At 35.5% G+C, this 27,134-nt stretch overlaps 1 protein-coding gene and 1 non-coding gene across 3 annotated transcripts in view; one reads left to right on the top strand and one right to left on the bottom strand.

Annotated features, from left to right (window-relative positions):
- Trpc4ap (transient receptor potential cation channel subfamily C member 4 associated protein) overlaps nt 1–27,134 on the top strand; it is a 78,990-nt gene that overhangs the window by 9,797 nt on the left and 42,059 nt on the right. For both annotated transcript variants that reach the window (XM_005329899.4, XM_005329900.4), the window contains exons 2-6: nt 9,298–9,426; nt 11,558–11,674; nt 22,026–22,083; nt 24,206–24,261; nt 24,818–24,946. In XM_005329899.4, the coding sequence (XP_005329956.1) occupies nt 9,298–9,426; nt 11,558–11,674; nt 22,026–22,083; nt 24,206–24,261; nt 24,818–24,946 (489 nt within the window). The remainder of the gene's footprint in view (nt 1–9,297; nt 9,427–11,557; nt 11,675–22,025; nt 22,084–24,205; nt 24,262–24,817; nt 24,947–27,134) is intronic.
- On the bottom strand, nt 7,947–8,053 carry LOC120886938 (U6 spliceosomal RNA). Its single transcript, XR_005730123.1, has one exon. It is a non-coding gene; the product is annotated as a U6 spliceosomal RNA (small nuclear RNA).

Raw genomic sequence — 27,134 nt, 5'->3', positions numbered from 1 at the left:
ACATTTTATTTTAAATTGGAACATTTAGTACATTTACACTTAATGTAATAACTGACATTTTAGGATTTAAATGTATTTATGTGTTTGATTTTTTTGATTTTTGAATGTCCTACATGTTTACATTTTTAAAGTTTTATTGAGACATAATTTAGGTGATCAAATTTACCCATTATAAATGTATTTGATGATTTTCAGCAAATTTATATGTATTTGATGATTTTCAGCAAATTTATAGTTATGCAGCTGTCACCACAATCCAGTTTAGATTGGATTTAGAACATTACTCTTACTCTAAAAAGTTAACTTATATCCATTATTTATTTAGTTTTTATGACAGCTTTATTGAGATATGACTCACATACTGTACACATCACCCACTTGATGTGTACAAGTCAGTGATTTTCACAGTTTATATAAAATTATACAACTATTACTATAGCCAATTTTAGAACATTTCATCACTTCATAAAGAAACCCTGTACCCTGCAGCAGTTATTGCCCAATTCCTTCTTCTCTCGGGTTTTTGGCAATAACTAATCTATTTTGTGTTTCTGTGGATTTGTTTATTTTGGACATTTCATATTAAAAGAATCAAACCATGTGTCATCCTTTGTGATTGGCTTCTTTCATTTAACATTATGCTCTCAAGAGTATGTATTAGTATGTCATTCCTTTTTCTTGCTGAATAACATTCCATTGTATGAACATACAGTATTTATTCATATATCAGTTGATGGGCATTTGAGGTGTTTCTATTCTTGTTAAGATTAATGCTAGGTTGGGGTTGTGATTGGGCAGTAGAGTGCTCGCCTTGAACATGCAAGGCCCTGGGTTTGATCCTCATCACCACATACAAATAAGTACATAAAATAAAGGTATTGTGTCAACTACAACTAAAACTAATATTTAAAAAAAAGATTAATGCTGTATTTGTGTGCGTTTGTTTTGTGTTTTCTTTCTCTTAGGAGTAGAATGGATGGATCATTTGATAACCCTCTTTTTAACTTTTGAGATCTGTCAAACTGTTTTTCAAAACTGTACCATTTTATATTTCCACCTGCAGCATATGAGGGTTCCACTTTCTCCATTCTCACAAACACTTCTAATTTTCTGTCTTTTTGATTATGCCCTCCTAATAGGTGTGAAGTGATATCTTATTGTGGATTTGATTGAATTTCTTCCAATGACTAATGATGTTGATCTTTGTTTCATGTGCTAACCAGCCATTCATATATCTTTTTTTATGTTATTTTTTTAGTTGTAGTTGGACTCAATGTTTTTTATTCATTTATTTTTATGTGGTGTTGGGGATTGAACCCAGGGCCTCGCCTGTGCTAGGCTAGCGCTCTACCGCTGAGCCACAACCCTAGTCGATTCATTCATATATCTTATTTGGATAAATGTCTATTCAGAGATTTGCCCCATTTTAAAAATTAGTCACAATTTCTCTAATAGATGGTTTATTCAATGTATATTTTTCCTTCCTCCCTTCCTTCTCTCCCTCCCTTTCTCCCTCCCTCTCTCCTTCTTTCCTTCTCTCCCTCTTTCCCTCTCTCCCTTCCTTCTTTGTTTCTTTCTTTTGTACCAAGGATTAAGAAATAGGGCTGGAGATGTGCCCACTGAGCCACATCTCCAGCCCTATTTTGTATTTTATTTAGAGATAGGGTTTCACTGAGTTGCTTAGTGCCTTGCTGTTGCTGAGGCTGGCCTTGAACTCAAGATCCTCTTGCCTCAGCCTCCGGAGTTGATGGGATTACAGGGGTGTGCCCTCAATGTATCTTTGTATGAGTTTGGTCGTTAGTGTCTTTCAAAGAATAATTCATTTAATTCAAGTAATAAAATTTTGAGGCATGTTCATAGTATTCCGTGGGATCAGTAATAATGGCCCTATAAACATTTCTGATATTAGTAATTTGTATCTTTTTTTAAAATTTTATTTGAAAGAGGGTCTTGCTAAGTTGCTGAGGCTGGCCTCAAACTTGTGTTACTCCTTCCTAAGCCTCCCGAGTCACTGGGATTACAGGCTTGCACCTGCACACCTGGACCCTTTTCTTTCCCCCTTGCCTAGACTGGTTAGAGTTTATCAATTTTATTTATCTTTTCAGAGAGAGCTTTGGGTTTTGATAATGTTCTCTATTGATTTCCTATTTTTGATATGAATGATTTCTGCTCATTTTTATTTCTTTTTTTTTTTTACTTGATTTAGGCTTAAATTGCTTGTGGTTCTCTGGTTTACTAAGGTGGACGCTTAGGTTATTGACTATAGTTATTTTTTATTTCCTAATGTGTTCATTGAATGGTATAATTTTCTCCCTAAGCACTGCTTTTGCCTTAATCTCACAATTTTTGGTGAGTTGTATTTTCATTTTCATTTAGTTTAAAATATTTAAAAATTTCTCTTGAGATGTCTTTGACCCATATTTTATTTAGAAATGGATTGTTTCATGTCCAAATATTTTAGGATTTTCAACTCTTCTTCTGTTAATTGGTTTCTAGCTTAATTGCATTGTGGTTTGAGAACCTACTTTGCATAATTTCTAAATGAGAGAACATAACTTTGCATACTTTGTGGCCCAGAATGGGTCTAACTTGGTGACTCTTTGATGTGAGCTTGAGTATAATGTATATTCTGCTGTTGTTGGATGAAGTATTCTGTGAATCTCAATTAGATCCACTTGATTGATGGTGGTGGTGTTTATGTCAACCATATCCTTATTGATTTTCTGCCTGATAATCTGTGTATTTTTTTTTTTTTAATACTGAGGATTGACTCAGAGGTAGTTTAACACTGAGCTATATCCCTAGCCCTTTAAATTTTTAATTTTGAGATGGGGTCTTGCTAAGTTGCTTAGGTCTTGCCAAATTGCTGAGACTGGCCTTTAACTCATGATCCTCATGCCTCATCCTTCCAAGTTGCTGGGATTACAGGTATGTGCCACAGAACTCAGTGATAGAGGGTTTTGAAGTCCATCTATAAAGATCTGTCAGTTTCTCTTGGCTATTTTTTTCAGTCTTTTTTGTAGTACTGGGGATTGAACCCAGGGGTGCTTTACCACTGAGCTATATCCCAAACCCTTTTTATTTTTTATTTTGGGACAGGGTCTCACCAGGTTGTGGAAGCTGATCTCTCAGCCTTCTAAGTTGCTGGAATCACACTTGTGCCCGACTGTGCCCAGCTCCATTTCTTTACTTGTAACCTATCTATATCTTTATATTTAAAACTGGGTTTAGACAATATTAGTTCAGTCTTGTTTTCTTTTTTATCCACTCTGACTTGACTTTTAATTGGTGTAGGTGTTTATAGTGATTTGTGATATAGTTGGACAAATGTCTGTCATGTTTGTAACAGTTTTCTATTCATTATACTTGTTTCTTTTTTTTTTAACCTTCTTATCTTTTTTTGCCTTCTCTCTATTTAATTGAACACTTTATATGATTCCATTTTTAATGGTTACCCTGGAATTTGCAATATTTATTTACAGTGAATCTAAGTCCACTTTCAATAATGCTGTGCTGTTTTGTGGGATTCGCGTACCCTATTACAGAGTATTCCCAGTTCCTTCCTCTTACTACTTTTAAGATTTCTGTCACTCATTTCATTTCTCCAAATCCTATAATTACCTATTGTCTTGTTATTTTTTAGAATGATTATTAGGTTTATTGAAAATAAAATATGTTAAAGCTATTTTTATTTTACATTCATTTATTCCATCTTCAATATTCTGTATATATCTTGAGTTTCTAACCTATACCATTTCCCTTGCTCTAAAAAACTACTTCTCAGATTTCTGGTAGAGTGGGTCTCCGGGTAAAAATTCTCTGAGTTTTTATTTATATAAGAAAGTTTTAATTTTCTTTGCTTTCAAAGGATCATTTCACTGGTTTCAGTGTTTTTTGGTGTGATTTTTTTTTTCTCAGTGTTTTAAATATTTTACTCGATTCTTGGCTTGCATGGCTTTTTTTCACTAAGCCCTATATAATTCTTACCCTAGATAAGCTCCCCACCATCTTTTAAGATTCATTTCTTTGTTGTTGCTGTTTGTTTTGCATTTTGAGTAAGATATGTTTTCCTATCATAAAACCAAACCAAACCAAACCAAAATAAAACAAAAAAAATCCTTCTTGGGTTCTCCAAATTCCTGAAACTGTGGTTTGTTGTCATTAACTTTGGGAAATTCATAGCCATTATTTTTTCAGCCACTTCTCCTTTGTCTCTTTCTTCTTCAGGTGTTCCAGTTACATGTACACTACACCTTTTGTGATTGTCCCCCATTTCTTGGATATTCTGTTAAACTTTTTCATTTTATATTTCACTTTAGGAAGTTTCTATTGTCATATTTTCAAGTTCACTGATTATTATTTGGCAATATCCAGTATACTGATGAACCCATCAAAGACAGTCTTCATTTCTATTATAGTGTTTTTTATTTCTAGTGCATTGTTTATTTTTAAAATTGTATTGTCTTTTTATTGTTGAGTTGCAGCAATTCTTTATATATTTTGGACACTAGATCCTTATCAGATACTTTTTACAATTTTTGTGGGTTGTCTTTTCACCTTCTTGGTACTATCCTTTGAGGTATTAAAATTTTTACTTTTGATGAAGTCCAATTTATTTTTTCCTTTGGTTTCTCATGCTTTAGTGTCAACTAAGAAACTATTGCTTAATCCAACATGATGATAGTTTCGCATGTTTTCTTCTAAAAGTTTTATCGTTTTAACTCTTACATTTAGATCCATGTTGAATTAATTTTTGTATATGATATGAGGAAGGAGTCCATCTTCATTTCTTTGCTTTTGGAATATCCAGTTGCCCTATCAACATTTGTTGAAAAAGCTGTTCTACCACTGAAAAATCTTGATATTCTTGTCAAAAGTCAATTGATCTTAAATGTAAGTTCTCCCACAGAAATGGGGTTCCCCTCGGTGGAGTGGACTGGTTGAGAAATAAAAGCTAGGAAAAATAGAATGATGAAAAAAACCACAAGACACAGAAAATATTTTCAGAAAGTCGAGGCAGGACCAGCCAATCATACCAATCAAATTTCTATATTAGAAAGGCAAAACGGAGCCCGTGCTTGCTTTATTTATATCGGGGAACATCAAAGGCCTTCTATAGGATGTCCTTCACCAAAAAAGGTTATAGGTGGGCTGTCCAGTTCCCAATGGTTTATGCTGGAGCTGTTATGAGGGGTCTTCCTGGTAGAGCAGAGATAAAGATCATCTGCCTTGGGCAATCTATTGCATGGGAGAGCCACAGATATTTCCCAAGGTTAAACCTGAAATCTCTCTAGCTGCCATCCTGAGAGAAGACCCTCAAGTAATACACAGGTGGCTTCTTGCAGTGTTTTATTTTTAGAATCCCAGTGTTTTTTCCTCTGATCTGTATGTCTGTCCTTATGCCAGAATCATTCAGTCTTGATTATTTTAGCCTTTTAGTGAATTTAGAAATTAGAAAGCATGATTCTTCAAACTTCAAGATTGTTTTGATTATTCTGAGTCCCTTGCATTTCTATCTGAATTTCAGTATTCACTTGTCATTTCTGCAGTGAAGCTAGCTGGGATTTTGGTTGGCATTACATTGAATCAATTAATGGTTATTGCCATTTTGGTAATATTAAGTCCTCCTATCCATGAACATGGGATGTCTCTTTTACTTATTTAATTTCTTTTAACAGTGTTTTATTTTCCTTATATCTTTTTTTGTTAAATTTATTCCTAAATATTTTATTCATTTTGATGCTATTAGATGAAATTGATATACAAAATCAAGTTGTCTGCAGATGGATAGAGTTTTATTTTTTTCCTTTTTAATCTGGATGCCTTTTATTTCTCTTTTTTAAAATTTGTTCTAAATACTTATACATGTCAGTAGAATGCATTTTGACACATTGTACACAAATGAAGCACAAGTTCTGATTCCTTTGGCTGTACATAGTGCAGTGTCACACCAGTCATATAATCATGTGTGTATATAGGATAATAATGTCCATCTCAGTTCACCGTCCTTCCCACCTCCACATCCTTCCCCTCCTTTCATTGGCCTCTGCCCAATCCAAAGTTCCTCCATTCTTACTCCCCACTCCCCCACCCTCAATTATGGATCAGCGTCTGCTTATCAGAAAACATTTGGCTTTTGTTTTTTTGGGTGTGGCTTGTTTGCTTAGCATGATATTCTCCAATTCCATCCATTTACCTGCAAATGCCATAATTTCATTCTTCTTTAAGGCTGAGTAATATTCCATTGTGTATATTGAAGGGCATCTAGGTTGGTTCCATAGTTTAGCTATTGGGGATTGAGTTGCTATAAGCATTGATGTAGCTGTGTTACTGTAGTGTGCTGATTTTAGTCCTTTGTGTATAAACCTAGGAGTTGGGATAGCAGAGTCAAATAGTAGTTTTCATTCCAAGTTTTCTGAGGAATCTCCATACTGCTTTCCAGAGTGGTTGCACCAAGTTGCAATCCTACCCACAATATATGAGTGTACCTTTTATTTTTTTTTCTTGTCAGTTGTTTGAGGTATTGAGAGTGGTCATCCTTATTTTTTCCTAAGTACTTTAATAGGAAAGTGTTTAATCTTTCACTTTTAAGTATGATGTTAGCTATGTATGGTAAGTGCTTTTAATAGGTTGATGAAGTTGTTTTGTATTCCAGGTTTGTCCACACATTGAAGGTGTGTTTGATTTTTGTCTTTTTTTTTTCTTTTGTGTTAATTGATACATCATGAGGGTTTAGTTTTGTAGTCTATTGATATATTGTATTACATTGATTGGTTTTCATATGTTGAGCTATCCTTGCCTTCCTGGCATAAATCCTGCTTGATCATGGTATGTAATCCTTTTGATATATTGCTGAATTTGGTTTAGTAGTATTTTGCTGAAGATTTTTATATCTGTATTCATAAGAGATACTGATCTGAAGTTTTCTCATAATATTTTTGTTTGGATTTATTACTAGGGTAATACTGGCCTCCTAGAATGAGATGGGAATGTTATCTCCTATTTTAAAGAAAAATCTGAATTATTGGTGTTAATTCTTCTTTAAATGTTTGGTAGTATATACCAGTGAAGCCATCTTTCTGGACCTGGGTTTTTCTTTGTGAGGCTTTTTTTTTTTTTAATCACTAATTCAATCTCTTTTCTCGTTATAGATTATTCACATATTCTTCCTTAAGTCAGTTTCAGTTTATATTTTTCTAGTAATTTGTGCTTTTCATTTAGGTTTTCTAAGCCATTGGCATATGATTGTTTATAATATTCCATTATAATCCATTTTATTTTTCTAAGGTTGACTAGTAATATTCTCTTTTTAATTTCTGAATTTAATAATTTGAGCCAGTAGTAGTTAGTATAGCTAAATATTTGTCAGTTTTGTTGATATTTTCAGAGAATCTTGAAACTTTTGGTTTCATTGATTATTTTCCTATTCTTTATTTCATTTATTTCTGCCACAACCTTGTGTGTGTGTGGGGGGGGTGAGTGGTGAGTGGTGATGGGGGTTGGCCTTGTGCATGGTAAGCAGGTACTTTTTCACTGAACTACATCCACAGACTTGTCTTTTTTCATACTGGAGATTGAACCCAAGGGTGCTTAACCACTGAGCCACAACCCCAGCCTTTTTTTTTTTTTTACCTGTTTATTCATTTTTTTTTTTTTTAATGTGGTGCTGAAGATCGAACCCAGTGCCTCACACATGCTAGGCAAGCGTTCTGCCACTGAGCCACACTCCAGTCCTCCCAGCCTTTTAAAAATATTTTATTTAGGGACAGGGTCTCACTGAGTTACTTAGCCTTGAGTTGCTAGGACTAGCTTTGAACTCACAATCCTTCTGCCTCAGCCTCCTGAGTCACTGGGATTACAGGTGTGTGCCACATGCCCAGCTCCACAGACTTTTATTTAAATTAAGTTTTGAGACAGAGTCTTTCTTTTTTATTTTTTATTTTTGAAAAAATATGGAACACATCACGAATTTGCGGGTCGTTCTTGTACAGGGTCCATACTAATCTACTCTGTGTCATTCCAATTTTAGTATATGTACTGCGGAAGTGAGCACAAGACAGAGTCTTTTTAAGTTGTCCAGGCTGACCTTAAATTTGTGATCCTGCTTTATCCTCTGGAGTCGCTCGATATGCAGGCATGTGTCACTGGGTTCCAGCTCCTGCTGCAGTCTTTTTAATTTTCTTCCTTGTGTTTACTCTTTTTTTCCTATTTTCTCATGGTAAAAGGTTATATTATTGATTTGTGACATTGCTTCTATTTTTAATATCATCGTTTACAGTGTAAATTTCTCTTAAGTACTCATTTTGCTGGATCCCCTAACTATGTTTGTTTTATTTCTTTGCCTTCCAAAGAAAGGAGAAGATATATTTTCATTGTTTTTGAGCTTGTATTGATTTGAACTTGCTTGAACTAAATGAAATTGCTGATAATGGCATTGTCCATTTTAATAGGACTAATAGATATCAGGATAAAACCAAAATATTATTGAAGATCTATTTATCCTGTACTAATAATACTAGAAGTTTTTGATCTGATTAAGGGACAAATGAACATGAAAATAATTCATATCTGGCCCCTCACAGGTCAGTTATTCTCAACAGTGTTCATAATTGTTCATTGCATAATGGTATGTGTCCCAAGAGGGTTAGTGAAAATTTTCATAATTGATTAATGTTTCTAGCATTGTAGTGTTGCTGTTCCTCATGTTGTCAAACATTTACTGAGTCCCTGTCCCAGGCACTCTGTGGTTGAGTGAGATTGGGAGTCAGGAGGACAGAGGCAGGCATAGTTTGGTACTTGCTCTGAAGTAGTTGTGGTCTAGAGGAGAGGGATAAATGAATCTTAAGTTAGGAAACAATAGGATAAAGTATGCAATAGATAAAGTCCCAAAGGAGGGTTGCCTAATTTCTTAGAAAGAAGAGAGGAAGGCCAATCAAGAAAGATTTTTGTTTGGCTTGTGTTTTAAAGGGGAATGAACAGTTCAGATAGAAAACACCAAGAGTGTTTTAGGCAAGAGAACAGGTACAGAGAGAGAAAACACATGCACTTGGAACCTAGAGTGAGCCTTGGGAAATAGATGAGGCTGAAAAGTAGGGGTTAGTTTATGAAGGGCATTGCATCATGAGGTAAGGAGTTGGACTTTTAGTTTGTAGGCTCGTGAGCTTTTGAAGATTTGTGTAAGGAGGCTTTTGAATTGTTTTCCTGGGTGCTATAGGGAGTCAACTGCTCTGCTGGCTAGTATTTCTTTCCTCTTCAGTAAAATGTTCCTTTTTTTTTTTTTTTTTTCCCAATTCACAGTTCACTGAGACTTTTTTGACGGAGAGGGACAAGCAGTCCAAATGGAGTGGAATTCCTCAATTGCTTCTTAAACTGTATGCCACCAGCCACCTCCACAGTGACTTCATTGAGTGCCAAAACATCCTCAAGGTAACTTGTAGGGGCCCAAAAGGGCTATCTTTAGGGTCTACAGGTGATACAAACTGCCTGCCATTTTAAAATAGCTTTTGTCTTAAAATTATATAAGCTGTACAGAATTTGAGAATTTCAGAAAAAATGCGAGAAGTAAAAATCACCAGTAATCCCACCATCTGGAGATAATTACCATTAAGTTTCCTTTGTGTATTCCTGCGTGCTTTATTCATGCTTATTTTATAGCACTGTTTGATTAATTTGGGAGGTTAAAACTGTTCCTGAGGATTTTGATAACACCCCCCCCCCCCGCCCCCTTGTGCTTGGTATTGAACTCAGGGCCATGTACATGGTAGAAAAGCACTCTTCCACTGAGCTACATCTCTAGCCCTGGATGACATTCTTTAAACAGAGTTTAAAAGATCCCATATTGCTGAAGGCTTATGAAAGGTGCCTTTTAAGTTGTTCATAATTACCATTAACATAAAAAGATTGAAGGGACCAGGTTTGATAGCTAGAAAGGGGTGGAAAGAGTGCAAAGACATTATGCTAGGGCAGTTATTCTCAGCAGTGTTCATCGGAGTGCTGGGTTCCATCCCCAGAGTTTCTAACCCAAATGTAAATTTAGAGTACCAGATCTAGCTGCAGTTATAACCTCTGTAAGTATATTTTATCATAATGAAGATGAATTATATAATGTTCTTTAGAGGTAAAGTTTTGATGTTATATCATAGAAGGTATTCCAAAATAAAATAGTCACTAAACCTCAGTTTTACCTTTGAGATGTTTTCATGTTCTTGATCTCCCAGTCTGATTGAGATTGATAGAAGTAATTTTAGCCTCTTATTTAGAAATGCTTTCCAAAGAATTTTATATTGTTTCATTTTATTTTTGTAAAATCTCTCAAGAGATAGGGTTGAGGTGAACTTGAAGGAGAGGAAAATTAATATCTGAGTCTCTAATGCCTGATCATCTTTCTTTTATATATATAGATACACACACACACACATTTTATATATATATATATATATATATATATATATATATATATATATAAAATGTGTGTGTGTGTTTATGTATTTTTTTTTTAGTTGTTGGACCTTTATTTTATTTATTTATATGTGGTTCTGAGAATTGAACCCAGTGCCTTAGACATGCTAGGCAAGCACTTTACCACTGTGCTTCAACTCCAGCCCCCTGATCATTATTTCTTTATTCATCTAACAACTACTTATTTGAGACTTACTACACAGTAGGCTTTTATACGATTTTTTTTTCTATTGAGTTTTGTTCCATATGAATAAAGGTTTCTGTGGCTCCCAAAATTTGTTGAACCATTGCCCTATTTCTACCATATCAAATACCTGTTATGTCTTAAGACCTACAGTGAAGAAACACAAAGAGGAATCTGTTCTGGGCTTCTCTTGAAGGAGCTTTGTATTCTAGGGAAGAAATAACATAGATTTATAAATAGATAAAAAATAAAAATGCTGAATGTCATAAGTTACTTAAAATTGCTTTGGGGCTTTAGAAGAGCATCGGATTACTTTTGAATGGGAGGAATCAAGATGGACTTCCTTCAGGAGATGACTCTTGAACAGATTTGGTTATTGTTGAAGAATCAGTCACCACAAAACTTAGCATTTATCACTTATCTCTCACAATTCTTGGTTGATTGAGTGATTCGTCTGCTGCTTCTTCTTTGGGAAGGGATACTGAGACATCTGGAATATTCAAAATGGCTGGTTGGTGTGAACTGTCAGCTGGAGATAGGCTAAAGATACCAGTTCTGGCCTTAGTTCTTCTGCTTATGACCTCAATAGGTGGCTGTGTTGAGTTTCTCATAGCAGTACCATTAGGTTCCAAGATGGCAAAAGCCAACTCTACCAGCCTTCTTAAGGGTTATGCCGGAAGTGGCATAGTGTCACTTCTGCCACATTATGTTAATTGAAGGAAATCACCCCAGCCCAGATTCAGTGTGGGCAAGGATTCTAAAGGAGTCTGAATACTAGGAAGTGTAATTCATTTGGAGTCACTTATCATTATGCTCGTTGGGATTCAACTTGTGACTAAAATATAAACTGATATTTTAATGTTGGTCTGTGTTGAATTCTAAAACAGAATGTCTTTGTCCTGTTTTTTAAACTAGGAAATTTCTCCTCTTCTTTCCATGGAGGCTATGGCATTTGTTACTGAAGATAGGAAACTGACTCAAGAAACCACTTATCCAAATACTTACATTTTTGACTTGTTTGGAGGTGTTGATGTAAGTAACTGTTTTCTTATTGTTACTGTTATTTCTCCTACTTAAATGGTTTGAGAATTTAAGTATTAAAATGGAAGACAGGAAACATTTCAGAATTTATAGCAAACATTTCAGATTTTACCTTTCAGAAGCAGAGTGGCATTCTTCTATGTTGAAGCAGCATACAGTTTGTTTGTTTTTTAAAGAATTTATTTATTTGAATTGATAATATGGCCATCTTTTTTTTTAAAAAAGACACAAAGCAAAAAGTGTCTCCCACTTCCCCCTGTGTCTCCTTCTCAGAAGCAGTTGTAATTATTAGTTTATTGTATGTCTTTCTAGAGATATTATGAGGCAATATGTGTGTAAATACCCCTCACGCCTTAGCTTATTGTCTCCTCACATGCAGGGGCATACCATATATTTGATACACTCTCCTGTGCCTTGCTTTTTTGATGTAATTTTCTCTAGCTTGGGGATAGTTTCATTTTAGTACACATAAATCTGCCTTATTTTAAAAAGCCAAATAGTATTCCTTGGTGTAATTATACCATGATTTATTCATGCAGGTCCCAGTTGATGGACATTTAGTTTTTCTACACCTCTCCCCCCCCCTTTTTTAAAATATTTATTATTTTACTACAAAATAAGTTCATTTTTGTCTCAGTGCCCAAATCAAGAACATTACCAGATCTAGAAGCCCCCTTCACCAAACTGTCTTTAAGTTTTCACTAAGCAGATGTGAGAAAAGTAATATTTCTTCATAGTTTTTTCTAGCCATATATTTTACCCTCTTTTTTAATATTTTATTTTTTAGTTGTGGTTGGACACAACTAAAAAATTATTTTTTTATTTTTATGTGGTGCTGAGGATCAAACCCAGGGCCCTGCATGTGCTAGGCGAGCACTCTACCACTGAGCTACAACCCCAGACCTATTTCGCCCTCTTTTTTTTTTTTTTAAATAAATGGGAAAGACGGGTGTGGGATCAATTTCCATGTGAGAGGAGGCCAGGTGCTCAGTGCTGGTTGTATTCCATTTGAGACTTTTGGACAGTCAAGTTGAGAAGTGGGTAGGACTGCTTGATATTACCTTCTTGAATTTCAGAGGAAAGGTCCTGATTGGCCTTATAATTTTTTTTTTGAGAGAGAGAGAGAGAGAGAGAGAGAGAGAGAGAGAGAGAATTTTATTATTTATTTTTTAGTTTTTGGCGGACACAACTTCTTTATTTGTATGTGTGCTGAGGATCGAACCAGGGCCGCATGCATGCCAGGCGAGCGTGCTACCACTTGAGCCACATCTCCAGCCCCTATTTTACCCTCTTAAAGTATACAGTTCATTGGGTTTTTTAAAAAAATTTTTGTAGTTATAGATGGACAGAATGACTTTGTTTATTTATCGTTATGTGGTGCTGAGGATTGAACCTAGTGTCTTACGCATGCTAGGCAAGGGCTCTGCCTCTGAGCTACAGCCCCAGCCCAGCTTATTGGTTTTTTAGTGTGTTCACAAATATGTGCAATCATCACTACAGTCTTAGAACATTTTCATTACCTCAAAAAAGAAACTCCATATGTAGCCAGGAATGGTGGTGAATGCTTATAATCCCAGCGGCTAGGGAGGCTAGAGGATCCTCCTGAGACAAGAGGGTCACGAGTTTAAAGCCAGCTTTAGCAATGGTCAAGAGCTAAGCAACTCAGACCCTGTCTCTAAATAAAATACAAAATAGGGCTGGGGATGTGGTTCAGTGGGTGAGTACCCCTGAGTTCAATCCCTAGGTCCCACCCCTGGCCTCCTGAAAAAAAAAAAGAAACTCCGAATGTATTAGTTTTTGATTCTCTGTCTCTCTTAACACCATCTGGCCCTGCCCTGGATACTGTGAATCTATTTTTTGTCTCTGTAATCCGTGTTCTGGCCATTTCATATAGATGAAATCATGTAATGTCTAGTCTTCTGTGACTGGCTATTTTCACATAAGATAGTGCTTTCAGGGTTCATCATGTTGAGGCATATGTCAATACCTATTTTCTTTTTATGGCCAAATTATATTCGATTACATGGATAAATTGTATTTAGTACATCTGTGTATCCAAAGATGGACAGTTGGGTTGTTTCTACCTTTTGACTTTTTTGTTTTGGAGTGGGGAGGTACCAGGGAATTCGACTCAGGGGCATTCAACTATTGAGCCACATCCCCAGCCCTATTTTGTATTTCATTTAGAGATAGGGTCTCACTGAGTTGCTTAGCACCTCCCTTTTGCTGTGGCTGACTTTAAGCTCATGATCCTACTGCCTCAGCTTCTCAAGACACTGGGATTATAGGTGTGTGCCACCTTTCCTGGTGCACCTTTTGACTATTATGAATAACATTGCTACATAGATTTTTATACGGCTTGTTTGGCTTCCCTTGTCTGGCTTCAGAGTCTTTTTGCATGTTTTTTCCTGCTGTTTGATTATAAACTATTTCTATTTTCTTCTAATATTTAAAATGTTTTTATTGTATAGTTTAAATTTTTATACCATTTGAATTTTATTTTGTTTAGGGGTTGAAATTTGACAAGTTTTCTTCAAGATCTCTACCTTTTCCCTTATTATTTGGAGGGAGTAAAAGGGAAGGATCATAATAGAGTATTAAGGTTATTCTCTGTCTTGATCTGGGTGATGACTGTACAGGAATAGTGTTTTGTTTATAAAAACTGGAGCTGTACTCTTTATTGCATTATGTTATACTTCACTTTAAAAACTTTCCTTTTTATTAAAGATACCAGTTTCCACAAAAATAAAGTTTATTTTATCTTCATCCATATCTTCAACCCTTACCACCCTTTCAGTGCTGGGGATTGAATTGAGGCCCTTGTACATGCTAGGCAAGTGCTTTACACTGAGCTGCACAGCCCCAGCCCCTTTATTTAATTGCTGCTGAGCATTCCCTCTTCTCAGCAGATCCAGTCATCCTATAGCATTTACTTAATAGCCAGCTAGAGACCCTTTACTTCTGAATTGTTTATCAAGGAATTTACTGAGTAAATACCAACATACTTACAGAAGGAAAAAGAATAATGTAAGTCTGTAGCCTGGTTTGCAGCGAAAATGTGGCTTTGCATAGTAAGAGCCTGTCCTATCTTAGAACCTCATTGGATCAACAGTTCTTGATTTTGTGGGGTTTTCTTTTTTTTTTTTTTTTTTTTTTTTTTTTGGTACCAGGAATTGAACTCGGGGCACTGAGCCACTTCCCCAGCACTTTTTTTGTGTTTTATTTAGGGACAGGATCTCACTGAGTTGCTTAGGATCACCCTAAGTTGCTGAGTCTGGCTTTGAACTTGTGATCCTCCTGCCTCAGCCTCCTGAACCACTGGGATGTTAGGTGCGCCAGCGATTTTGTGGGTTTTTCTTTCCTGCTCTGAGTTAGATCATCCTCAGGAATCCCAGTCTTCATAAATAGGGGTTTTTCTTTGGTCTTTTGTGTTGCATAAAACTTTCAGTTGTTGCATTTGTTCTTGCTGAACTTTCTTGCCGTCTTGCTCTTGAAGATTTTTTTTAATATATGTATTTTTAATTGTAGATGGACACAATATTTTATCCATCTATCTATCTATCTTTATTTATTTTCATGTGGTGCTGAGGCTTAAACCCAGTGCCTCACACATGCTAGGCAAGTGCTCTACCACTGAGCCACAACCTCAGCCCCTTGAAAGTGTTTTCTAAAAAAGCTCATTTCCTCCTTTGTTTCACACTAGCAAAATCCCAGAATAAGCCTTATTGGTTGTGCTGTCCAAACCTCAGGTGAATTGGAATGACTGAGCACAATCTTAGCTGGATTACTTCTTATCAACTTGACTTAACCCTACAAATGACATTGACATATCTTAGAGTCTGTAAAGTCACATCACAAGTAGGTAACCAAGTGGAATGAAGTAGTTCCAAAGCAAAATCATCTGCAGAATTCAATCAAAAGACTATAGGGGCTGTGGGGAACTGTGGTGTGTGTGCCTGATACTATGTGGGAAATGACTCTTTCATTTTCATTGTCAGTTTCCCTGTGGGGATGGGAAATCTAGATTCGTGGGTAAAATCTCCCAGCTTTTTAATAGATGTAGGCCAAAATATATATATATTCATTCTATTAACCAATGTAATAATATATATATATATATTCTATTAACCAATGTAATAAAATATAGATGTATTGTAAGTGTGTGCCAAAACTTGGCATTCAGAGACTTTTACTCATTGACCTAGTCCATCTTCCATTTGAAATAAACTTATTTTAAACATAGTAATCTGAGCAGTTGAGCATAATACATCTTGCTGGGTGATTGTGATTTCTTTTGAAAAGCACTTATATTTAGGATGCCTGGCCATCTTAAAGATCAGTACTTATTTTCTGTTGTTGCTTTCATTTCATGGTGGTCTCCTGAGCACATAAGTCAAAACGAGGTAAAGCTTTGTATACCCCCCCCAAAAAAAATTAAATAAAAATAAAACAGAAAACAAAAAAGGTCTTATTTACATTTATATACATGGATAGTATAGCATTATTTGCTCTATTTTGTTTTACCTTTATTTTATTTATTTTTTATGTGTGATGAGGATTGAACCCAGTGCCTCACATGTGCCCTACCACTGAACCACAACCCCAGCCTAAGTGTAGCATTATATGTAATGATTGAAAAGTATCCAGCCAGGTGTGGTGGTGAATCCCTTAATCCCAGCAACTCAAGAAGCTGAGGTAGGAGGATCACAAGTTCAAGGCCAGTCTCAGCAATTTAGTGAGGCTCTAAGCAATTCAGTGAGACTCTGTCTCAAAAAATAAAAAGGGCTGGAGATGTGACTCAGTGATAAAGTGCATCTAGATTCAATCCCCAGTACTACCACTACCACTACTACTACTACTACTACTACTACTACTACTACTAATATAATAATGTACATACCATAAAGTTAGCTTTTTAACCACTCTTTATTAGTTTCTAGTGTGTTCATGGAGTTGTGTGGTGATCACCAGAACAATGTTTATTTTCTGTCTCTGTAGATTTGCCTATTATAGACAGTCTCATAAAGAGCGTCATACATTGTGTCTTTCATGTCTGGCTTCCTTAACTTAGCATAACAGTTTTATTGAGATATAATTTACATACTATACAATTAACCCATTTAGAGTGGACCAGTAAATGTTTTTTAGTAAGTCTACAAAGTTATGCAACTATCACCACAATTTATTTAAAACATTTTTACCACTCAAAAAAAAAAAAAAAAAAGAAGCAGGGGGGCTGGGGTTGTAGCGCAGTGGTAGAGTGATCACCTCATATTCGTGAGACACTGGGTTCGATCCTCAGCACCACATAAATATAAAATAAAGATATTGTGTCCACCTAAAACTAAAATAAATAAATAAATAATTTTTGGACTGAGGTTGTGGCTCAGTGGTAGAGCGCTTGCCTAGCATGTGTGAGGCACTGGATTCGATTCTCAGTACCACATATAGATTAATAATTATATAAAGGTCCATCAACAACTAAAAAATATTAAAAAAAAAAAAAAGAAACACAGCATCCTTTGTCACATCCCATTTCCTCCTAAGCCCCCCATCCTTAGGCAACCACCAATCTGCTTACTTTCTGCCTGTATAGATTTGCCTATTCTTAACATTTCATATAAATGGAATCATATAATATATGATTTTTTGTGACTCGAGATTTATCTGTGTTACAGTATATATCAGTACTTTGTTCCTTTTTTTTGGTACCAGGTATTGAGCCCAGGAGCATTCAACCACTGAACCACATTCCTACCACTATTTTGCATTTTATTTAGAGACAGAGTCTCACTGAGTTACTTAGCTCCTGACTGTTTCTGAGGCTGGCTTTGATCTTGCAATCCGCCTGCCTCAACCTCCAAGCTGCTGGGATTACAGGTGTGCACCACCACACCCGGCTTCATTTATTTTTATTGTCAAGAAATAATCCCAGAGTATGGATATACTATATTGTGTTTCATCAGTAGATGGGCATTTGGGTTGTTTCCACTTTTAGCTATTATTAACAATACTGCTTTGATTAGTAAAATTGCAGTGAACGCTGGAGTACTGGTGTTTCTGTGACCATATTTTAAAATTTTCTACTGAATTAGGTGTTTTTTTAAAATTCTCTTGGTATATATGTAGGAGTGGAGTTTCTGGGTCTTATGGAGGCTCTAACTTTTGAGAACCTGCCAAACTTTTTTTTTTTAAAGGTGCTGCATTAGCCATTTGAATTTCAGGATCAGTTTTGTCAATTTCTGAAAAGAAGCCAGCCAGGGTTTTCATGGGCATCACTTTGAATATGTAGGTCAATTTAAGGGAGGCTATCTTTCAATTTTTAGATTATCTTTTGTTTCTTTAAAAAAAATTATATTCTCATTGCACAGTCTTGCACTTGTTTAATTTATTCCTAAGTTTCTTATTCTTTTTGATAAATGGGATCTTCTTTATTTTGTTTATTTTTATGTGGTGCTAAGAGACAAACCCAGTGTTTCACATGTACTAGGCAAGTGCTCTACCACTGAGCTACGACTCCAGCCCTGGAATTTTATTATTATTATTTTTTTTTTAAATATTTATTTTTTAGTTGTAGTTGGACACAATATCTTTATTTTATTTATTTTTATGTGGTGCTGGGGATCAAACCCAGGGTCTTGAACGTGCTAGGGCAACACTCTACCACTGAGCCACAATCCCAGCCCCTTGAATTTTATTATTATTTTTAAAATTTATTTTATTTTTTATTGGTCCCTTTTAGTTGGAATTTTTTTTTAACTTCAGTTTTGGTTTAATCATTGCTATAGTTGTAGAAATCATGTTATTTATATGTATAGCTTATGTATCCCAAAAGTTTACAGAACTCTTATTTATTAGCTCTGTAATTTTTTTTTTTTTAAGTGGACTCTCTTTAGAATTTTCTGTGTTCTGGGTTATAACACCTGCACATAGAGATACTTTTGCTTTTTCCTTTCCAATTTGAACCCCCCCCCTTTAAAAAAAAAAACAACCTTTGCCCTGGTTAGAACCTTTATATAATAATATAAATAGAAGTAGTGAAAGTGGACATATTTTTGTTCTTTCTGTTTTTAGTGGGAAAGCACTCAGTCTTTGACCAGTAATATGAAATTAGCTGTGAACTTTTTTTTTTTTTTTTTTGGTAAATGCCCTTTATTAGGTTGAGGAAATTCCCTTCTATTCCTTATTGATTATAGTTTTTTTAATCATGAAAGTGTGTTGAATATTTTTCAAATGCTTTTCTGCATCTATTGAGAGATTGTGTGGGTTTTACCCTTTCTTCTGTTGATATGGTTACTAATTTATTTATTCCCAAAGACTGGGTACTATTTCCCTCTGGGTATTGTAGGAAACAATAAAAATACCAAGCACTGATTGAGCAGTGGAGACTTTTATTTTTGTCCAAGAATAGAAGAAATAGATAAACTCACAAATCACCTTCCTACCCCTTAAGGGTCTAGTGGGAAGTTTATAAATCTACAGTAAAAGAAACGAGGGGGAAGGGCAGGCTAATAAAGGGGAGGAATATTTATGTATTTTATTGTAATAAAGTTAAGAGATTTTTTGCTGTAACTCTGGCCACCTTTTTAGATCCAACCAGTTTCAACCAGCTGTACCAAAGAGCAGTGTCTGCCCTTCAGGCATCCTGTCCTCAAAGACAAGCAAGATTAGGGAAAAGTAAAAATTATACAAGGCCACTCAGGCAATGCAAGACTAGGATAGAGTAACAATATGATGTATTATATTAATTGATTTTTATATGTTGGACCAACCTTGCCATTTGGGGGGTAAATCCCACTTTGTCATGGTGTATTAGCCTTTTTATATGTTGCTGAATTTGGTTTGCTAGTGTTTTTAGGATTTTTTATATGTGTACATTTTTTTAACTTCAAATTATGTAAGTTTGTGAACAATTCTAAGATATTTATTTTATTTTTTTTAATATTTATTTTTTTGTTGTAGTTGGACATAATACCTTTATTTTACTTATTTTTATGTGGTGCTGAGGATCGAACCCAGGGGCCTCAAATGTGCTGGGCGAACGCTCTACCACTGAGCCACAACCCCAGCCTCATGTGTACATTTGTAAGAGATATTGGTCTGTGGTTTTATGATATCTTTGTTTGACTTTGGTATCTGGGTAATTCTGGCCTCATAGAATGAGTTGGAAAGTGTTCCTTGCTCTGCTGTGATTTGGAAGAGTTTATGAAAAATTGATGGTAATTCTTCTTTAAATATTTTGAATAGTTTACCAGTGAAGCTGCTTGGGCTTCTGCATTTCTTGATGCATAGATATTTATTTGTATCCTTGATCACTGATTCCTTTGCTTTACTTTTTATAGGACTATTAAGATATTCTGTTTCTTCTTGAACCAATTTTTTTTGTAGGAATTTGTCTATTTTAAAATAATCTAGATCATCTAATTTATTGGCATGTTATTTCCTGTTATTTTCCATTCTCTCTTTCACTAGTTTCCATTCTGATACCTATTTCCTTCTCTTTCCTTGCTTTGGGTTTAGTTTGTTCCTCTCTTCCCAGTGACCTAAGGTTGAAGATTGATTATTGATTTGAAGTAATTTTTTAAAGATTGTCATTAACTATAAATTTCCCTGTAAGCATTGCTTATGTATATTATAAGTTTTGGTTTATTCATGTATCTCAGATACTTTTAAATTTCCCTTGTGATTATTTTTTTAATCTTATTATTTAGGACAACTTTTGAATTATCCACATATTGATGAATTTCCCATATTTCTTTCTCATTTTTAATTTCATTGTGACCAGAGAACATAATTTGTACATGATTTTATTCTGAAGAAGGTTCTGTGTATACTTGAGTAGAGGTATTCTGCTGTTGCTGCGTGGAGTATTCTAAAGATGTCTTTTATTCCTAGATGATTTGTGGTGTTCAAATCTTCATTTCTTTACTGCTTTTCTGCCTAGTTGTTTATCCATTATTGAAAACAGAGTATTAAAGTATTGATTTAGTCAGCTTTTTTGCTGCTGTGATGAAAGGACCTGACCAGAACAATTTTAGAAGACGAAAAGTTTATTTGGAGGCTATGGTTTCAGAGGTCTCGGTCCATAGGCAGCAGATGCCATTCCTCGGGGCTCAAGGTGAGGCTGAATATGGCAGAAGAGTGTGGAGGAGGGAAGTGGTTCATATGATGATCAGGAAGTAGAGAGAGAAACTCTACTCACCAGATACAAATGTATGCCCCAAAGCCACACACCCAATGCTCCACCTCCTCCCCACCTACCTGCAGCGGTCACTCAGTTATCAGGTGATTAACTCACCAATTGGGTTAATGCTCATAACCCAATCATTTCTTCTCTGAACCTTCTTGCATTGTTTCATGTGTGAGCTTTTGGGGAACACCTCCCATCCAGACCATAACAAGTATCCACCTGGCTTTGTTTTGTTTTGTTATTTGGTATTGGGAATTAAATCGAGGGTTTATTTTTTTTTACCACTTACCCACACCTTCAGCCCTTTTTATTTTTTATTTTGGGACGTGTCTTGCTAAATTGCTTAGGGCCTCACTAAGTTACTGAGGCTGGCCTCAAACTTGCAACCCTCCTGCCTCAGCCTCTAGAGTTACTGGGATTACAGGTGTGCACCATTACGACTAGCTCTACCTGTAATATCTGAATTGTCTCTTTGTTTTAATTCTGTTAGCTTTTGCTTCTGTACTTTGGGGCTCTACTATTATGTTCGTGTATATTTATAATATTTATATCTTCTTGATGGATTAACCCTTTTATCAGTTATAAATTATTTTTCAACAGAATGGATTTTTAAATACACATTTATTTTAAATTTTAAGCAAAATTGCATGCTCTGTTAAGTGTGTGTAAAATGAAAAATATATGCATATCATCCATAGTCCCTGGTAAAAAATCAGTGCCAATAATTTATGGTATATCTTTTGAGACCTTTTTAATAAACATACACATGAGTGTTCTTTAACTAAAAGAAGAGTCATGGTAATAAAAAAGTTCCGTGGCTTTTTAAATATTAAGCAACATTGAATCCCAGAGATTACCTTAATCTAACTTACTCATTTATAAAAATGAGAAAGGTAAAGCTCAAATAGGGGCACTGGCATGCTCAAGTTTACATGGAAAATAAGTGGCTGAACTGGGACTAGAACCCAGGTTTTCTGACTCTGACAATAATGCTTCTTCCATTGAATCTCACCGTCTCCTGGCACAAGATTTTGTAGTACTGTGAGAGCTACTCAGGCCATGAGTTGTGGTAACAAAGATTGTTTTATAGTTTGTGCTTTGAATTAATTTTTAAGATTTTTTATTCCTTTTGTTGTTTTTGTTTTTAAATAGCTTCTTGTAGAAATTCTTATGAGGCCTACAATCTCTATCCGGGGACAGAAACTAAAAAGTAAGTATATTCGTCAGGCCCTGTTCCTCATTTCCCAATGTGCCAGTATGATGGCATTTCCTTCGGATTGCTATTCTTTCTCTTCCTGTTAATAGTGAGAACATGCCTTATTAATTCAGCTGCAGTTGCTCTCTCCATCCCCAACTAAGCAACACTCTTCCTTCATTCCACACTGGATAGAAATATAGACCTGTCACTTTCAAAAACAAAACAGAAAGCATGAAAATCAAGGGGCTAAAATAATTGCATTTTTAAATTTTTTTGTACCAGGGATTGAATGCAGGGGCACTTAACCTCTGAGCCACATCTCTGGCCCTTTTTATTTTTTTTATTTTGAGGCAGAGTCTCACTAAGTTGCTTAGGGCCTTGCCAAGTTACTGAGCTTGGTTTTGAGTTTGCAATCTTCTTGCCTCAGCCTCCTGAGCCGCTATAAACTTTTTAGTAGTTGCTTGATCCAACTTTATGTGTTTTTTTTTTAAATTCTTATTTCATGTATATAGCTAACCCAGAGTAAGGAATAACCTGATAATATCACTTTTTTTACATTTTTGAAAAATCTGTGACCTATTAGATTTTTTGTTATAAAGGTCATACATGCTTTTTGTAAAAAGTTTAGTCATTACCACAGCATATATGATTAAAAGTTTTTTGGTAGTGTCTAATTTTTTAAGCTGGGTGGTGTGTATGTGGGTATTTTTCTTTTATTATTTGTGACTTATACATAAGTGTACTACATTTTAAAAGCCAGAGATGACTTCAACTAACATTTGATGAATGCCCTTCTATAAGCATTCATCAAATGTTTTTTAATTTTTTGAAGAGTTTACACTTAACATAAGCCCTCATTTATGCAGTAGTGGTTAAGAAAATTCCTATTCATCTTTAATGTCTTAGTGTTGTACACTAATTCCTTCAAGTTCTCTATCTTGACCGCAAGTAGCATCTTATAAGTACTTGGTGGTGCATTTGTTTATTTTCCTCTTCTTCCCACTAGATTTATGAGGGGCTGAAAATTTGTCTCTCCTTTTTTTTTTTTTTTTTTTTTGGCTACCACTATCTGTTTTAGAGTAGGTGCTAAATGAATACTTGGTGAATGCATGAATTACAACTCTTTTAAACTGGAAAGCCTAGAAATATTGAGATAGGTTGGTGTGGTGTTCCACCCTGCTCAGAAGTAACTAAATAAATAAAGCAAAAAGGCTTAAATGGGTTGAGAGGTAGTGATGAGAGATACAGAGCACCTGCATTGTCTCAAGATCTATGTCGCAACCTATCTAGTCAAGCCAGCTTAGCTCATTGGAATCGCAGGGAGAATATATGGCAGCATAGGGGAGGATTGAGACATTAAAAAAAAAATAGAAGCAATGGCAGACAAAACACTTTTGTTTTGTGTCAGACTTAATTTTTATGACCCCAAAACCCAGAGATAATAAAACTAAGTTTACTTTTTTGTGCTACTCTCTTGTTCTGCTCACAGAGAAATACTGAGTTCATTGGAATCAGTAGTAGGTCAGAAACGAAAAGCTTTTGCCCAACATAATTAACAACAATAAAAAAATAAACAAAACACTCAGTTTGGTGAATCTTTAATAAAAAGTGGTATCCTTGTTTGCTGCTAGCAGAACTTCCAATGGAAATTTATTATAAGCAATTAAGATGCTTATACTTTGGATTCTAGTACTCCTTTTGAAAATGTATCTTGAGGAGAAAATTCAACCCAGGCTTAAAGAGGCTACACACATATATTAAGTTGCTTATTTATATATAGTTTATTTAAATAGCAAAACCCTCCTCAAAGTTCTGGCTTTTTCTAAACAAGACACGAAGGGAAAATGGCTTCATTGAGTGATGGCACCACAGAAAATGAAATGCAAAGAATGTGGTGCAGTAATAAAATGATTGCTATATCAAACCAGAAAGCAATATACAAATTGGTTTTTAGGTTCTGATGAGTACTGTGAAAATTTTTGATAGATAGATTTTTGATAGACTGGAAGGAGATATACTGAAAGAAGTAATCATCTTGGAGAGAATTATTACGGTTCTTATATTCAAAAACATAATAATGTTATACTGTCCTTTAAGCAAGAAAAATAACCAATTATTGTGCTTTCCCTTTCAGTAAGTGATGAAATGTCCAAGGACTGCCTGAGCATCCTGTATAATACCTGTGTCTGTGTAAGTACCCCTGCCAATGGGGCACCATTTATCTCCCTACCACATCTTCAGTGGTTAACAAGGGAACGTGTAAATGGAGGTGCAGACACAGGACTGTCTTCAGACATTTGAGAGAATTGGAATTATTTTATGTGTGCCTCAGTACCAGAATCAACAAATAGAAATATTGGGGAGGCAGAATTTTGAAGTAGTTCTTTTAGCTCTGAGTGAAATCACTCACACTAGTCACCAGTTTCTGTTGCAAATCATGTTTGTTCTCTAAATTTGGGGCTTAGACTTGACAGGCCAACTGAGGCCACTGCTCCTGCTTTTCTCTCATTCTCAGCTTTAGAGTGGCTTTCCATAGTGTTGTCTGAGGGTCAGAGGCTTTTTCATGCATGGCAGGAGAGTTTGCAGCTGTTCCCCACAGTTAATACACGATGTCCTAGATTTATTGGGGTACCAGTTTTCCAACGTGGGATTGCTTTCCAGCACCTGGAAGGAAGGCCATGCTCTTTATATTTTATGGTCACAACCTATTTACAATCCTGCTTTTTCTTCCCTTTCCCTGTGACAGACGGAAGGAGTTACAAAGCGTTTGGCAGAAAAGAATGATTTTGTGATCTTCCTGTTTACACTGATGACAAGTAAGAAGACATTCTTACAAACAGCAACCCTCATTGAAGATATTTTGGGTGTTAAAAAGGTGAGCTATGTCCTCTAGCAGGTGACTAAACAGATGGGGGAGCATATATCAGATCATCAGATTCTCAAACCTGAATGTGGCAGAGTTCCTTCAAAAGAAATTCTTTCATATTCATAGTGTTAAATTATTTTTGATGTTACTTAGGTATATTCAAGTGTAAAACTAGGTTATGCTGCTAATATCAGTGAGCCTTTTATGACTGTGAAACCTATATATAAATTGGAATCACACTAAATAAGAAACTCAAAACTTCAAATTGACTTTGTGAATTTAGTGTGATGACCAGTGTTTCTTTGCTAAGATAAAATTGCCCCTCAATAATTATCATGGTACATGTTCTTTTTAGCATATTTATACAGTTATACGCTGTGTGATAACTCTACTTTAGAACCAGTTCTATGTATTTGAATCTGCTGTGAAACCTTTATTCATTAGAGTGTGTTTCCCCTGGTGATAATGTTTGGTCTTTGCTTATTAAGTCCACCTCAATTTTTTTTAGATGCCTTCAATGATTGAGGTTGGTTAATTGCTACTAACATAAGACACAAAAATGTAAGCACTGAAATCCTGTGATTTGGTTATAAGGTGGACATTCAGATTATCCATAGTTTGTTTGTTTTGTGTTTTTATAATCAGCATCTGAGTGCAGTGGATCCTACCTCTCATCTTAGCTACTTGGAAGGCTGAGGCAGAAGAATCACAAGTTCTAGGCTATCCTGGACAACTTAGTGAGACCCTAATTCTAAATAAAATACAAAGGTCTGGGGATGTAGCCCAGTGTTAGATTGTTTTTGAATTCAATCCTCAGTACCATTAAAAAATTAAAAATTAATTAAATTTAAAAATTGTGATCCAGATAAAGGCAGTAAATTTAAAATTTCTCATCAAAAAGTCATAGGATACCCCCCACCCTACCCCTAAGACCTTGTTAGAGACTCAGTGTTAGAATTTTGGTGTAGTCCTTGTTAGGACTCAAGAGCTTACTTCCCCAGTCCTTATCTGTTCTGAGCTTCTGTAGAGGTTTCTGGTTGGTAGATTTCTGCCCCTTAATTGCTGAGCGGGCTCCTTAAGGTTGCTATTGCAGGGAGTAGGGTACTCATGTGCATCATGGTTACCCAAGCTCTCATTTCTGTCTTTCTGCTATGCTTTTCTGAGGACTTGTCATTTCCCAGGCAGAAGTAGCACAAGTGACCCATTGTCTCTAGGAACACATTGGAGATGTGTACAGGCCCCAAACAGGCCCTTTGTGCCCTTTGATAAAAAGGCTTTGTTATTTTCCCAGTTATTGTGTTCTCTAGCTAGTGTGTGAGAGGGGCCTTCATGGCAGAAACTCCAGACTCTTTGGCAATCTCAGCATAGGAGGCAGTGATGGCTCCTTCATGACTTTTCTCACCTCATCCCTTATGCCCTCTTATTCATTTCTGTGTTGCCAAAAATGATGATGGATTCTGTTATACTTGATGGATATCTTGGCAAGTTTGCAAGGGGGATAGGCACCAAAAGAAAAGTGGGAAACCACAGACGGGAAGATATAATTGCAATTCAAGCAGTAAACAAAGGATTTGTATTCAGAATTTATCAAGAATTCTTACGAATCAGCCTGAAAAAGACAAGTAGCCTAGTTGAAAAATAAACAATGATATGAACAAATATCTCACAGAAGAGGAACAAGTAGGCCATAAATGAGAGAGACAATGATGAACTTCATTGATAAACATGGAAATGCAAATCCTATACTATAATGAGGGACAGAGAGAGGTAATGTTGATGAAAATGTATATCCGTGGAAACTCTTATCTGCTGCTAATTTTTTTTTTACACTAGAAGAATTTATTTATATTTTTTGTTTTATTTCATATTTGAACATGCACCTAAAGAAGCTCTATTCAGAGGGCTAAAGCATTAGTATTTTGCTCTGGGTTACTTGTAACCTGTGCCTGAACATACTGTGGGAAAGCTTAGTCTCAGAACAGTGATTCCTAGAGATGAGGAGTTCTAGATTGAACTTAGAAGAGTTATGAAATTAGTGGGTTTACCAACTAAATAGAAAAGATCAAAGTGTGCCATGCAAGGGTATTGTCTGAAGATTTTTTTTCATATTTATGTATTCCCACATGTGTATTTATTAGGATGTGATGGAAAATATAATCTTATTCCTGGTTATTGTCAAAAGAGTTGGGAAACTACT

The sequence above is a fragment of the Ictidomys tridecemlineatus genome, chromosome 5, assembly GCF_052094955.1.
Source record: "Ictidomys tridecemlineatus isolate mIctTri1 chromosome 5, mIctTri1.hap1, whole genome shotgun sequence".
Classification (NCBI taxonomy): domain Eukaryota; kingdom Metazoa; phylum Chordata; class Mammalia; order Rodentia; family Sciuridae; genus Ictidomys; species Ictidomys tridecemlineatus.
This window is presented reverse-complemented; position numbering and strand designations above follow the sequence as displayed.